Source organism: Manis javanica, chromosome 10 (genome assembly GCF_040802235.1).
Source record: "Manis javanica isolate MJ-LG chromosome 10, MJ_LKY, whole genome shotgun sequence".
In the NCBI taxonomy this organism is placed as follows: domain Eukaryota; kingdom Metazoa; phylum Chordata; class Mammalia; order Pholidota; family Manidae; genus Manis; species Manis javanica.
This window is the reverse complement of record NC_133165.1, coordinates 56,552,265-56,567,350: the sequence shown is the minus strand read 5'-3', so window position 1 is coordinate 56,567,350 and position 15,086 is coordinate 56,552,265. Positions and strand designations below refer to the sequence as shown.

At 43.3% G+C, this 15,086-nt stretch overlaps 1 protein-coding gene across 1 annotated transcript in view; it reads left to right on the top strand.

Moving 5' to 3' along the window:
• Positions 1-361: 361 nt before the first annotated feature.
• The window catches only part of LOC140843853 (uncharacterized), a 36,762-nt gene continuing 22,037 nt past the window's right edge, over positions 362-15,086 (top strand). The window contains exons 1-6 of the mRNA XM_073214269.1: positions 362-415; positions 540-692; positions 2,085-2,323; positions 2,611-2,751; positions 4,389-4,469; positions 14,789-14,960. Coding sequence (XP_073070370.1) covers positions 362-415; positions 540-692; positions 2,085-2,323; positions 2,611-2,751; positions 4,389-4,469; positions 14,789-14,960 — 840 coding nt within the window. The remainder of the gene's footprint in view (positions 416-539; positions 693-2,084; positions 2,324-2,610; positions 2,752-4,388; positions 4,470-14,788; positions 14,961-15,086) is intronic.

Here is a 15,086-nt window from a genome sequence, read left to right as displayed (position 1 = left end):
GTATGGGGGGGACTCGATAATATGGGTGAATGTAGTACCCACATTGTTTCTCCTGTGAAACCTTCAGAGCAGTGTATATCAACGATACCTTAATAAAAAAGAAAAAAAAAGTTCACATTATACCAACTGACTTTATGAAAGACTTAAATGCTTTTCTTTTCCTTTTCCTGTTTCTTTTTCGCCGTCTCGCCAGCGGGTCTCGTGCTGAGTACCTGGTGCCCGGGGCGGCAGCGCTGGTCGAGCTGGCTGGGAGGCCGCCGCAGCCTGGGGCGGGGGGTGGGGCCTGAACCGCGAGCCCCGAGCTGCATGCCATTCGCGCGCCGTCTCCTCGCAACTTGGGAGCGCGAGCCGCCAGCACACAATGCCCGCCGGCGCACAATGCCCGCCCACCTCTAGCCCCAGTGCGCCAGCGCAGGTAGGCAGTCTGGAGGAGAGAACCGCGGAAGCCGCTCGCCCGCAGGACAGAGCTCGCTCGTCGCTTCAAATGGGAGGAGTTTTGAGCAAGCTCCGCCCCCCGCAGCCCGCCCCCGATCCGGAAGCCAGGAGCCTTTCAAGGAGCGCGCGCCCGGCCTTCCTCGCAAGCCGCGCCCGCCCCACAAGCCCCGCCCCACCGGCCCCCACGGCCCACCGTGATCCCATCAGCCCTCAGTCCCCACTCGTATCCTCGGGTCCCCTTGGAGGCCTTCCCGCCGGTAAAACACGTTGACTCTCCCCAGACGGAGGACTTGACTTTGAAAGTTTTTTCTTTAAGTCCTCAGTGGGCTCTGTGCCGTTTTCACCTCTTCAAACACCTTGGTGCGCGTCCACCGTGTCCTGTCTCCCTTTAGCCTCTGCTATGAGATGTGCTGCCAGAACTGTTCCCTTCCTTCAGTTCTTTTTTTTGGGTCATTTTTCTATTCCTTTTATTTTTAGTTTTTAATTTTTGGGGGGATCATTAGTGTACAGTTACATGAACAACATTGTGGTTACTAGACTACCCCCATTATCAAGTCCCCCCTCATACCCATTATAGTCACTGTCCATCAGCGTAGTGAGATGCCACAGAGTCACTACTTGTCTTCTCTGTGTGCTATACTGCCCTCCCCGTGCCCACCCCCCTACATCAAGTATGCTGATCCTAATGCCCCTTCTTCCCCTTCTCCCTCCCTTCCCACCCACCATCCCCAGTCCCTTTCCCTTTGGTACCTGTTAGTCCACTCTCGGGTTCTGTGAGGCTGCTGCTGTTTTGTGCCTCAGTTTTTTCTTTGTTCTTATGCTCCACAGATGAGTGAAATCATTTGATACTTGTCTTTCTCTGCCTGGCATATTTCACTGAGCATAATACCCTCTAGCCCCATCCACATTGTTGCAAATCCTTCTTTCAGTTCTTAAAGCTCTGAACTTTAATACAGTATGGGTTTAGCAGAATACTTGGTAAATCACTTAAAATATCCTTGCTTCAGGTGAGGCTACCTTCTGTCTGTAAAGTATAGTACTCTAAAAGGTTTTGTTACTTTTTTATCTTTGGACCAATAAATTGTATCAGCCGAACTCAAAGAGGTGTACCCAGGAAATGTCCTGGATGGATATAACTTGGCTGATAAAGATGATTAGATTAAAAAGACTTATGTTTTCATTTAGTCCCAGTTGAGTGATAACAACAAAATTCAAAACTTCGGTGACAACACTAGATCCTTGATAAGTACATTTATTTGAAAAGGTGAACATTCAGGTTTTTAAAATGTTTGACTTTGGGAGTATATTTCTGATGACGTAGCATAAGAGATTGAAGGATTCTTGTAAAATTTGTCCCTGCACGTCCTTACACACACTTTTCTTCCACTGTAGTTTTACTTGTGTGGGCAGTTTTTCAATTTCCCCCTCAAAGTTGTTGAATCCATTGCAGGGACAGCTGTCAAGTACCTGCCACTTTCTGCCCTTAGGTGGAATGGGGAAAGTTGCCATAAAAATGCTGTGTTTTGTGTTGCTTAGAGGCTTAAGCTCTCTGGAAAATAACTGAACCCACATGGTTCTTAAGGAATTTAAACTTTCTGTCATTCTTCTAAGCTGCTCTGATTCCATAATGTGTCTCCCATTCTCCACAGGGTCTGTGGGACTTCACCACACCACTTTGGTATAACACGTTCAAGATGATACTCAATCCAGCAGGCCCAGTATTCCTGTGCGCTTCCCACACTGTGCCGGAATGGCGGTCACAGAAAGCGTGTGCTGTCTCGCGGTCATTCCAGAGTGGTGTGCAGGCCTTTGACAGTGAGGATCGCTCCTCCTGGGAGCAACCTGGCTCATTTTCCAATGTAAGCATTGCTGGAGGAAAAGACTCCCAGTGTGTCCACTTTATTCTGCAGTTGTTCATCTGAGAGAATAACTCACTCAAAGGAAAGGAAGAAGCTCCTTATGTAAGGGAGAAATCTCAAGTTCCAGTTATTGAGCAGTTTTTTATTTTCTGGGTTTTTCCCAAGACTGTAGCCTAACAGCTAAGGGCCATTTGTGTGAGTGTATAAAGTACCCTTTTGCTTGTTGGATAGCTTCTGATATCCAGCGCCTGAAGTTCATGCTATGTAGCATGATGATCAGAATATCTTAATGCTAGAATCCTGTTTTCTGTTACAGAGCAGCGCAGATCCCTAAGGCCTCAGACCCATGGTCAAAGGAGGCTGTTCTGCTTGCCCTCAACCGTTGGAAGAGGAAGAAAAGGACAGTGGAGGAGGAGGAAGACCAAACATCTGCTGCTGGTCAGGAGGAGAAAAGAAGGTAACATGCCCTGCAGAGTACTCAACGTGCCTCCCACACGGGCTCCTGGAACTTGTTGAAAGAGAGATCACTCCCCAAAAGAATCAGAGGCCACCTCCTGGGTGTGAATGGCAGGTCCCCTTCTTTGGCTTTCATGGAAGAGCTTGGTAACAAGCGCTTTAATGCTGTGCCTTTCATTAGGCACAGGTTACATACATTTTGTAAAATACCTTTTCCATAAGTACTAGAGAAAAGCCAACAGTTAGTGCCACATCAGCTTCATACTTTTGATATAAATGTGTTAACTTTTATTTTGAGAGAATGCTGAAAGTCTTCCCCTTGTGGTGGTCAGTTATTTGGGTGACCATCAGCTTAGGTGTCATGTTTGTGCCGAAGGAAATACTTAGCAAAGAACAGTGAAGACTGGAGTATGGTAGCTTTATGAGTAATGAGAATAAAACCAATTTCATTATTTGGTTTTTGAAAATGTAATGAAAATAGAGGAAGCAGTCTGTTTCCTCGATGGAAAGAGAGGAAGTTGAAGGTGCTGAGTAAGCTGCAGAACTGCTTGTGGTTTTCCAAGGAGTCAGTTAAGAATTTTCTTGTAATTCAACAAATTCCAAGACCCACCATGTGCCAGAGCCTACTCCAGGGACTGTGGATAGAGCAGTGAGCAGGACAAAGGTCTCCTGGGACTTGGGTAATCAATGAAGCAGGGTAATTATAGATTGTAAGTATATAAAGATTTTTAAAAAGCAGTGCTATAAAAGGGTCATGAGAAAGGGGGAGCTCTGTATATAAGGTGGTCAAGGAAACATGCTCTGAGGAGACAGTGGGCCCTACATTTGAGAAATAGAACCATTGTCCTCATCAGTTACACCAGGTTAGCCATAACCTGCAGGTTCACAGCTGCCCATCTTTGATACTGTAGATGGCAACATTAGGTAAGGAAATACTAATAAATGCAAGTGTGTTCATTGGAAGATTGATTGGAAGTAACGTTGGAAGATCAGGTAATGAATACTAGGGATATGCTTTACAAGTGAGCAGTCTGAGCTCATGTCAGCCAACTAAGCAGGAGTGGCAGAGGGAGATGGTGTGTTGGAGGTCAGGGAGAAAATAACTATTCTTATGGTCAAAACAGGTTTCTCATGTTCTCCAGGTTGGTAATTTGTCTAGACCCCAGTGAGCCTATAACTGAAGGCTCTGTGTTGTGTTTCCCATAATTGGAATAAGCAGTGATTATGTGCACCATGCGCAGGCCCTTATCTGTGACCCTTGAAGTTCTTCTCTTACAGACTGAACTAAGTGAGAGCACTGGGGGATGTGTGTAGGTGGGTCGCTAAAGTGTCTTTTTGTCTTTAGTTTACAGATGGTAGGATATTAAATTTGTGATTGCAGTACTTTGGTGAGAAGTTAGAAATAATCAGTACACCTGAATAGTTCAAAAGGTCTTGATACATTTTTATACTTTTCTGATTAGATTAGGACAGTCCTAGAATAAATTGACCTTCCTGAATCTTTGAGATCTGAGGCAACCTTTTCTTGTCTAGCATGAACCTATGTTCTGTAGAAAGAGTATAAGATCCCAGGAATATGAGAGTATGCTTTAAAGGAGAAGTCATATCATCTAACTGAGGGTTTGCAATTTGTCAGAGGTGCCATGACAGCAGTGGGAGTGGCCATTCAGCTTTTAAGCCGGAGGTGGCCGACGGAGTCCCTGCTGCTTTTGTGCCTGAGTAAGTGAGAATCCATCTGGGTGAGGTTCCTGTTTGGGAAAGGGTCATTATCAGACTTATTGACCTGTAAGTTTTCCTCTTTGATGTCAGAGAGGAACATTTTGAGTAACTTGCCACAATAACTATTTTGTCTAATTCCTTTTACTATTTTTCTTTTTTTTTTTTTTTTTTTTTTTTTTTGAGAGGGCATCTCTCATATTTATTGATCAAATGGTTGTTAACAACAATAAAATTCAGTATAGGGGGGTCAATGCTCAATGTACAATCATTAATCCATCTCAAGCCTAATTCTCGTCAGTCTCCAATCTTCTGAAGCATAACGAACAAGTTCTTACATGGTGAACGAATTCTTACAGAGTGAATAAATTCTTACATGGTGAACAGTACAAGGGCATTCATCACAGAAACTTTCGGTTTTGATCATGCAATATGACCTATAAACCATCAGGTCAAATATGAATATTCATTTGATTTTTGTACTTGATTTATATGTTGATCCCACATTTCTCCTATTATTATTATTATTTTTATTTTTAATAAAATGCTGAAGTGGTAGGTAGATGCAAGATAAAGGTAGAAAACATAGTTTAGTGCTGTAAGAAGGCAAATGTAGATGATCAGATGATCAGGTGTGTGCCTATGGACTAAGTATTAATCCAGGCTAGACAAGGGCAGCAAGACATCCACGGATGCAGAAGATTTCTCTCAAAGCAGGGGGGGTGAGGTTCTGAGCCTCACCTCTGTTGATCCCCAAATTCTCACCTGATGGCCCCCCTGCGACTGTGCCTGTCTTAGGTTGTTCCTCCCTTGAGGAATCTTACCCGTCTCTGGCTAACCAGTCATCTTCCGGGGCCATACAGGGAAATGTAAAGTTGGTAAGTGAGAGAGAAGCCATATTGTTTGCAAAGGTTAGCTTTTTACTTCTTTGCAGATTTATGCCCTGTGGCTTCTATGCCTAGCACTTGTCTCGAGGTATCTTTACCACCTGGAGGAATTATGATACTCGGTAAATTCGATATGAGGCACGAATTCTATTTAAGGTTTGTAATTAGGAAGGAAGAAGAAAAGCTATAGATGTAGCATATGAAGGAAACTTGGGAGGATTGATTATTTCTTTGACATATCTTCTTGTATAGTACCTTAAGTATGCATAGGTTTTAAACTACTAACTAATTTGCACACACATATTAACATTATAGGAATACGGTGACATAAACAAAGCAAATCTATAATTACCAGCCATCTCCAGTGAAGCCAAGAAAACCATTTAGGCACCCTAGGCATTTGTGAAAATTTATCTATAATATGATGGATATTTTCCAACTGTACTTGAACCATCAGACAAATTAAAGCAGCCCATTTCTGGGATCTGTTCACATCCCATATGTTCTTTTAACCATAGATAGTCTATAGTCATGAGATTTTGGGGTGCTACAACTTGCACCCCTCCCAACTCCTGGTTGAGTTCCAACAGTACAGATCCAGTCAAATTCGTTGTCTCACTGTATGCACATGCCAGCCTAGACATCTCCCTCCTCCTTCTTATGGCAAGTCCAGGAGACGGTGGGCTGGATGCAGCCACAACCGCAGCATCGTCCGGATCCCTGGGGAGGCTTTTTGATGATCATCCCCCGGCACGAGTCCTCCAGAGAGTGCTGGTGCCGGAAGCTCCTCCTCATATCGTATCTTATTTCATTTTCTGTGTATCCAAGCTAGGCCTTGATCTTCTGCGTAGAAACAAACAGACCCTTTGCCCACACTTTGACATGCCCTCTATACCACTGTGCAGAACTCATTGGAGGTCAGCACACAGTAACTGCTTTTTTTTTTTTTTTTTTTTAATTAAGAGAAAGGAATATTATCAGAAAAGAGTACCTCCATAGCTGATCATCTGACACCCTTTAAGTGATCAACATTAAGGATATTTAAAGCATGCGTTGATCTTTGATTTACCAATAGTTTTATCCTGTTAACGAGTAATCCCCTTTTCTTTCTTTCTTTCTTTCTTTTTTTTTTTTTTTTTTTAATTTTTAATCTACCCTTACATGAAGAATACTATGTTTACTATGCTCTCCCCTATATCAGGTCCCCCCTAACAACCCCATTACGGTTACTGTCCATCAGCTTAGCAAAATGTGGTAGAGTCACTACTTGTCCTCTCTGTGTTGTGTAGCCCACCCTCCCCTTTCTCCCTCCCCCCCATGCATGCTAATCTTAATACCCCCCTTCTTCTTCCCCCCCCCTTATCCCTCCCTGCCCACCCATCCTCCCCAGTTCCTTTCCCTTTGGTACCTGTTAGTCCATTTTTGGGTTCTGTAATTCTGCTGCTGTTTTGTTCCTTCAGTTTTTCCTTTGTTCCTATACTCCTCAGATGAGTGAAATCATTTGGTATTTCTCTTTCTCTGCTTGGCTTATTTCACTGAGCATAATACTCTCCAGCTCCATCCATGTTGCTGCAAATGGTTGGATTTTTCCACTTCTTATGGCTGAGTAGTATTCCATTGTGTATATGTACCACATCTTCTTTATCCATTCATCTACAGATGGACATTTAGGTTGCTTCCAATTCTTGGCTATTGTAAATAGTGCTGCGATAAACATAGGAGTGCATCTGTCTTTCTCAAACTTGATTGCTGCGTTCTTAGGGTAAATTCCTAGGAGTGGAATTCCTGGGTCAAATGGTAGGTCTGTTTTGAGCATTTTGATGCACCTCCATACTGCTTTCCACAATGGTTGAACTAATTTACATTCCCACCAGCAGTGTAGGAGGGTTCCCCTTTCTCCACAGCCTCACCAACATTTGTTGTTGTTTGTCTTTTGGATGGCAGCTATCCTTACTGGTGTGAGGTGATACCTCATTGTAGTTTTAATTTGCATTTCTCTGATAATTAGCGATGTGGAGCATCTTTTCATGTGTCTCTTGGCCATCTGTATTTCTTTTTTGGAGAACTGTCTGTTCAGTTCCTCTGCCCATTTTTTAATTGGGTTATTTGTTTTTTGTTTGTTGAGGCGTGTGAGCTCTTTATATATTCTGGACGTCAAGCCTTTATAAGATCTGTCATTTTCAAATATATTCTCCCATACTGTAGGGTTCCTTTTTGTTCTATTGATGGTGTCTTTCGCTGTACAGAAGCTTTTCAGCTTAATGTAGTCCCACTTGCTCATTTTTGCTGTTGTTTTCCTTGCCCGGGGAGATATGTTCAAGAAGAGATCACTCATGTTTATGTCTAAGAGGTTTTTGCCTATGTTTTTTTCCAAGAGTTTAATGGTTTCGTGACTTACATTCAGGTCTTTGATCCATTTTGAGTTTACCTTTGTATATGGGGTTAGACAATGGTCCAGTTTCATTCTCCTACATGTAGCTGTCCAGTTTTGCCAGCACCATCTGTTGAAGAGACTGTCATTTTGCCATTGTATGTCCATGGCTCCTTTATCAAATATTAATTGACCATATATGTTTGGGTTAATTTCTGGGGTCTCTAATCTGTTCCACTGGTCTGTGGCTCTGTTCTTGTGCCAGTACCAAATTGTCTTGATTACTATGGCTTTGTAGTAGAGCTTGAAGTTGGGGAGTGAGATCCCCCCTACTTTATTCTTCTTTTTCAGGATTGCTTTGGCTATTCGGGGTCTTTGGTGTTTCCATATGAATTTTTGAATTATTTGTTCCAATTCATTGAAGAATGTTGCTGGTAATTTGAGAGGGATTGCATCAAATTTGTATATTGCTTTCGGCAGGATGGCCATTTTGACGATATTAATTCTTCCTAGCCATGAGCATGGGATGAGTTTCCATTTATTAGTGTCCCCTTTAATTTCTCTTAAGAGTGACTTGTAGTTTTCAGAGTATAAGTCTTTCACTTCCTTGGTTAGGTTTATTCCTAGGTATTTTATTCTTTTTGATGCAATGGTGAATGGAATTGTTTTCCTGATTTCTCTTTCTATTGATTCGTTGTTAGTGTATAGGAAAGCTACAGATTTCTGTGTGTTGATTTTGTATCCTGCAACTTTGCTGTATTCCGATATCAGTTCTAGTAGTTTTGGAGTGGAGTCTTTAGGGTTTTTTATGTACAGTATCATATCATCTGCAAATAGTGACAGTTTAACTTCTTCTTTACCAATCTGGATTCCTTGTATTTCTTTGTTTTGTCTGATTGCCGTGGCTAGGACCTCCAGTACTATGTTAAATAACAGTGGGGAGAGTGGGCATCCCTGTCTGGTTCCCGATCTCAGTGGAAATGCTTTCAGCTTCTCGCTGTTCAGTATAATGCTGGCTGTGGGTTTATCATAGATGGCCTTTATTATGTTGAGGTACTTGCCCTCTATTCCCATTTTGCTGAGAGTTTTTATCATGAATGGATGTTGAATTTTGTCAAATGCTTTTTCAGCATCTATGGAGATGATCATGTGGTTTTTGTCTTTCTTTTTGTTGATGTGGTGGATGATGTTGATGGATTTTCGAATGTTGTACCATCCTTGCATCCCTGGGATGAACCCCACTTGGTCATGGTGTATGATCCTTTTGATATACTGTTGAATTCTGTTTGCTAATATTTTATTGAGTATTTTTGCATCTACATTCATCAGGGATATTGGTCTGTAATTTTCTTTTTTGGTGGGGTCTTTTCCTGGTTTTGGTATTAGGGTGATGTTGGCTTCATAGAATGAGTTTGGGAGTATTCCCTCTTCTTCTATTTTGTGGAACACTTTAAGGAGAATGGGTATTATGTCTTCTCTGTGTGTCTGATAAAATTCCGAGGTAAATCCGTCCGGCCCCGGGGTTTTGTTCTTGGGTAGTTTTTTGATTACTGTTTCAATTTCTTTGCTTGTAATTGGTTTGTTTAACTTTTGTGTTTCTTCCTTGGTCAGTCTTGGGAGGTTGTATTTTTCTAGGAAGTTGTCCATTTCTTCTAGGTTTTCCAGCTTGTTGGCATATAGGTTTTCATAGTAGTCTTTAATAATTCTTTGTATTTCTGTGGAGTCTGTCGTGATTTTTCCATTCTCATTTCTGATTATGTTGATTTGTGTTGACTCTCTTTTTCTCTTAATAAGTTGGGCTAGAGGCTTATCTATTTTGTTTATTTTCTCAAAGAACCAGCTCTTGGTTTCGTTGATTTTTGCTATTGTTTTATTCTTCTCAATTTTGTTTATTTCTTCTCTGATCTTTATTATGTCCCTCCTTCTGCTGACTTTAGGCCTCATTTGTTCTTCTTTTTCCAGTTTTAATAATTGTGATGTTAGACTATTCATTTGGGATTGTTCTTCCTTCTTCAAGTGTGCCTGGATTGCTATATACTTTCCTCTTAAGACTGCTTTCGCTGCATCCCACAGAAGTTGGGGCTTAGTGTTGTTGTTGTCATTTGTTTCTATATATTCCTTGATCTCTATTTTGATTTGTTCATTGATCCATTGATTATTTAGTAGCATGTTGTTAAGCCTCCATGTGTTTGTGAGCCTTTTTGTTTTCTTTGTAGAATTTATTTCTACTTTCATACCTTTGTGGTCTGAAAAATTGGTTGGTAGAATTTCAATATTGTGGAATTTACTGAGGCTCTTTTTGTGAGCTAGTATGTGGTCTATTCTGGAGAATGTTCCATGTGCACTTGAGAAGAATGTATATCCTGTTGCTTTTGGATGTAAAGTTCTATAGATGTCTATTAGGTCCATCTGTTCTAGTGTGTTGTTCAGTGCCTGTGTGTCTTTACTTATTTTCTGCCCGGTGGATCTATCCTTTGGGGTGAGTGGTGTGTTGAAGTCTCCTACAATGAATGCATTGCAGTCTATTTCCCTCTTTAGTTCTGTTAGTATTTGCTTCACATATGCTGGTGCTCCTGTATTGGGTGCATATATATTTAGAATGGTTATATCCTCTTGTTGGACTAAGCCCTTTATCATTATGTAGTGGCCTTCTTTATCTCTTGTTACTTTCTTTGTTTTGAAGTCTATTTTGTCTGATATTAGTACTGCAACCCCTGCTTTCTTCTCACTGTTGTTTGCCTGAAATATGTTTTTCCATCCCTTGACTTTTAGTCTATGCTTATCTTTGGGTTTAAGGTGAGTTTCTTGTAAGCAGCATATAGATGGGTCTTGCTTTTTTATCCATTCTATTACTCTATGTCTTTTGATTGGTGCATTAAGTCCATTTACATTTAGGGTGACTATTGAAAGATATGTACTTATTGCCATTGCAGGCTTTAGATTCGTGGTTACCAAAGGTTCAAGGTTAGCTTCTTTAGTATCTTACTGCCTAACTTAGCTCGCTTATTGAGCTGTTATATACACTGTCTGGAGAGTCTTTTCTTCTCTCCCTTCTTATTCCTCCTCCTCCATTCTTCATATGTTGTGTGTTTTGTTCTGTGCTCTTTTTAGGGATGCTCCCATCTAGAGCAGTCCCTGTAGGATGCCCTGTAGAGGTGGTTTGTGGGAAGCAAATTCCCTCAGCTTTTGCTTGTCTGGGAATTGTTTGATCCCACCATCATATTTAAATGATAGTCGTGCTGGATACAGTATCCTTGGTTCAAGGCCCTTCTGTTTCATTGCATTAAGTATATCATGCCATTCTCTTCTGGCCTGTAGGGTTTCTGTTGAGAAGTCTGATGTTAGCCTGATTGGTTTTCCTTTATAGGTGACCTTTTTCTCTCTAGCTGCCTTTAAAACTCTTTCCTTGTCCTTGATCCTTGCCATTTTAATTATTATGTGTCTTGGTGTTGTCCTCCTTGGATCCTTTCTGTTGGGGGTTCTGTATAATTCCATGGTCTGTTCGATTATTTCCTCCCCCAGTTTGGGGAAGTTTTCAGCAATTATTTCTTCAAAGACACTTTCTATCCCTTTTCCTCTTTCTTCCTCTTCTGGTATCCCTATAATACGAATGTTTTTCCTTTTGTATTGGTCACATATTTCTCTTAGTGTTGTTTCATTCCTGGAGATCCTTTTATCTCTCTCTCTGTCAGCTTCTATACGTTCCTGTTCTCTGGCTTCTATTCCTTCAATGGCCTCTTGCATCTTATCCATTCTGCTTATAAATCCTTCCAGGGATTGTTTCACTTCTGTGATCTCTTTCCTGACATCTGTGATCTCCTTCCGGACTTCATCCCACTGCTCTTGCATTTTTCTCTGCATCTCATCCCACTGCTCTTGCATTTTTCTCTGCATCTCATCCCATTGCTCTTGCATTTTTTTCTGCATCTCTGTCAGCATGTTCATGATTTTTATTTTGAATTCTTTTTCAGGAGGACTAGTTAGGTCTGTCTCCTTCTCAGGTGTTGTCTCTGTGATCTTTGTCTGCCTGTAGTTTTGACTTTTCATGGTGATAGAGATAGTTTGCAGAGCTGGTACAAGTGACCGCTGGAAGAGCTTCCCTTCTTGTTGGTTTGTAGCCTTTTTCTGGGAGAATAGCGACCTCTAGTGGCTTGTGCTGGGCAGCTGTGCGCAGACAGGGCTTCTGCTTCCTGCCCAGTTGCTTTGGGGTTTATCTCCGCTGTTGCTGTGGGCTTGGCCTGGCTGGGGCTGTTCCTCCAAAATGGTGGAGCCCCGTTGGAGGGGGAGCAGCCAGGAGACTATTTATCTCCGTAAGGGGCCTCTGTGCTCCCTGCTGCCCAGGGGGTTAGAGTGCCCAGAGATCCCCAGATTTCCTGCTTCTGGTCTAAGTGACCTGTCCTGCCCCTTTAAGATTTCCAAAAAGCACTCTCCAAACCAAAACAACAACAGCAACAATGAGAGAGGGAACAGAAAGAAAGAGAAAAAAAAAAAGGAAAAAACAAGCGATTGTTTTTTTTTTTTGTTTTTTTTTTGTCCTCAGGTGCCGGTCCCAGGCACCCGCTCACTGGTCCTGCTGCCCTGTCTCCCTAGCACCAGGGTCCCTGTCCTTTCAAGGCTTCCAAAAAGCACCCACCCACCTGTCCCGCAGGGAAGGAACGCTCAATATTCTTTGTCCTCAGGCACTGGTCCCACGCACCCGCTCACCAGTCCCGCCGCCCTGCCTCCCTAGCACCGGGGTCCCTGTCCCTTCAAGGCTTCCAAAAAGCACTCGGCAAAAAGAGAGAAAAAAAAGGGGAAAAACGCGCGATTTCTTCCGTCCTCAGGTTCTGGTCTCAGGCACCCACCCACCGGTCCCACAGGGAAAAATGCGGGATATTCTTTGTCCTCAGGTGCCGGTCCCAGGCACCCGCTCACCAGTCCCGCCGCCCTGCCTCCCTAGCACTGGGGTCCCTGTCCCTTTTAGGCTTCCAAAAAGCACTCGCAGAAAAGAGAAAAAAAAAGGGGAAAAACGCGCGATTTCCTCTGTCCTCAAGTGCCGGTCTCAGGCACCCGCCCCCCGGTCCCGCAGGGAAAAACGGGGGATATTCTTTGTCCTCAGGCGCCGGTCCCAGCCACCCGCTCACCAGTCCCGCCACCGTGCCTCCCTAGCACTGGGGTCCCCGTCCCTTCAAGGCTTCCAAAAAGCGCTCGCCCAAAAGAGAAAAAAAAAAAAGGGGAAAAACGCGCGACCTCCTCCGTCCTCAGGCACCGGTCTCAGGCACCCGCCCCCAGGTCTCGCAGGGAGAAACGCGGGATATTCTTTGTCCTCCGGCGCCGTTCCCAGGCACCTCCTCACCGGTCCCGCCACCCTGCCTCCCCAGCAACGGGGGCCCGTCCCTCTAAGGCTTCCAAAAAGTGCTCGCCAAAAAAAAAACCACTCAGGTTTCTCTCCACCCGCCGGGAGCCGGGGGGAGGGGCGCTCGGGTCCCGCCGGGCTGGGGCTTGTATCTTACCCCCTTCACAAGGCGCTGGGTTCTTGCAGGTGTGGATGTGGTCTGGATGTTGTCCTGTGTCCTGTGGTCTCTATTTTAGGAAGATTTTTCTTTGTTATATTTTCATAGCTCTATGTGTTTTTGGGAGGAGATTTCCACTGCTCTACTCACGCCGCCATCTTGGCTCCGCCCTCCTCTATTTTTCTTTAATATGCATAAAATATGCTAAGGCTAAGAGGGTTTGTAGATACACTGAATAACCAAGTTATGTAACAAAAAGATCACAAGATCTGTGCAATGGATAGAATGCAGCAGTACGAAATTTAAGAAAAATGTGAGATTTCTGCCTTTTAGCTTAATTATATTTGAGGAAGAATTGGCTGGGAGGCAAAGAGGCTGAAAATGTGTGTGAAAGGCTTGGGGTAAGTTACATTTTTAAATGGAGTCAGCGCTATGATATGGCTGCCAGAAAAGCTTAACATGCTCCTACTCTATGCTGATGGCAGAACAAAGACCAGGAGGAGGCAGGTCAGCGGTGGTCCTAATGCCTTCGTCCTGCTGTCCGCGGAGGGCTGCTGGTGGGCTGTGCTGCCCTACAAGAGGACGCAGACACAGACCGAAATTCACTGCGAGAGAGTGAAGCAACTCAAGATGTTCCGGGGTGGTGGTGGGTGAGGGGGTTCTATAGGTACATAAGCACTAGCCCAGAGGAGAAAAACCTGAGGGGTGTAAGGAAATGAGGGAGGGAAGGATAATGGCCTGCAAAAACCTGAAGGACTATCACATGAAAGGAGGACAATTGGCTTGGCTTGGCTCCAGATGGGATCCATAGGTGAAGTAAGTGAAAGAGGAAGTATGTTTGCATCTAGTGCAGGGATAAACTGCTCTGTGGTTGACATTCATCAGCCAGGAGACAGTGAGCCATCTGAGCTGTCACAAAGGTTGGATGACTATTTCACAGGAAAGATGTTTAGGGAATTTCTGTTTCAGTTTGAATCTTAGAAAAAGTGATTGGTTCCTCCTAAACTTTTTTTAACACCTTTATTGAGGTATAATTGACATAAATAAATGGTTTCTCTTTGAAGTGTACCATTTGATCAATTTTGACATATATCCTTATCATAATTATTGTCCTATAAATTTTCCTCTTTGAAATCAGAGAGGAACATTTTGAGTAACTTGCCACAATAACTATTTTGTCTAAATTTCACACCCACGAAACCAGCACCACGGTCAAGATAATGAACATCACCATCACTGCCAGAAGTTTCCCCGTGCCCCTTGGTGAAGCCTTAAAACCTCCATCTCATCCTGTCCCTGTTGCCAGGCATCCATTGGTCCCCATTCTGTCACTATAGATTGGTGTGCATTTCCTAGAGTATATATAAGTAGAATCATACTTTTAATTTTTTAAATACTGAGCTTTCCCTTTCTGACTTTGTGAGACATGTTTAGCCGAATTAACAGTAAAATTAACAACATTATCCTTTTCCATTGCGTTAGAACGATTTTGTGACCGTGGATGAAGCCTTAAAACAATTTTGGTGCCTTTCAGTAGCACATCTGTGTTTTCCCCTTTTATTTCCCTGTTAGGCCTGGGCCTCTGAAGAGAGGCCTCAGTTCCCAGAGCTCAGATGGTGAGCTGTGTAAGAGAACCTGCACCTCTGCTATGAGCTGCTCGAAGGGTATGTGCACATGTGGCATCCGTATGTCCAGCCGTAATGCCATTACCAGTTCCTACACTTCTACTGGAGGCATCTCTCAGGTACACGCACTTGGTGGTGTGGCAGAATTGGGTTCTTTGCATTTATTAGTTGATTATGCAGTGTTTACTAGCCACCTTCTGTCAGATGCTGAGATCACCTCTAAGCTAACAGCAGTTACCAACCCT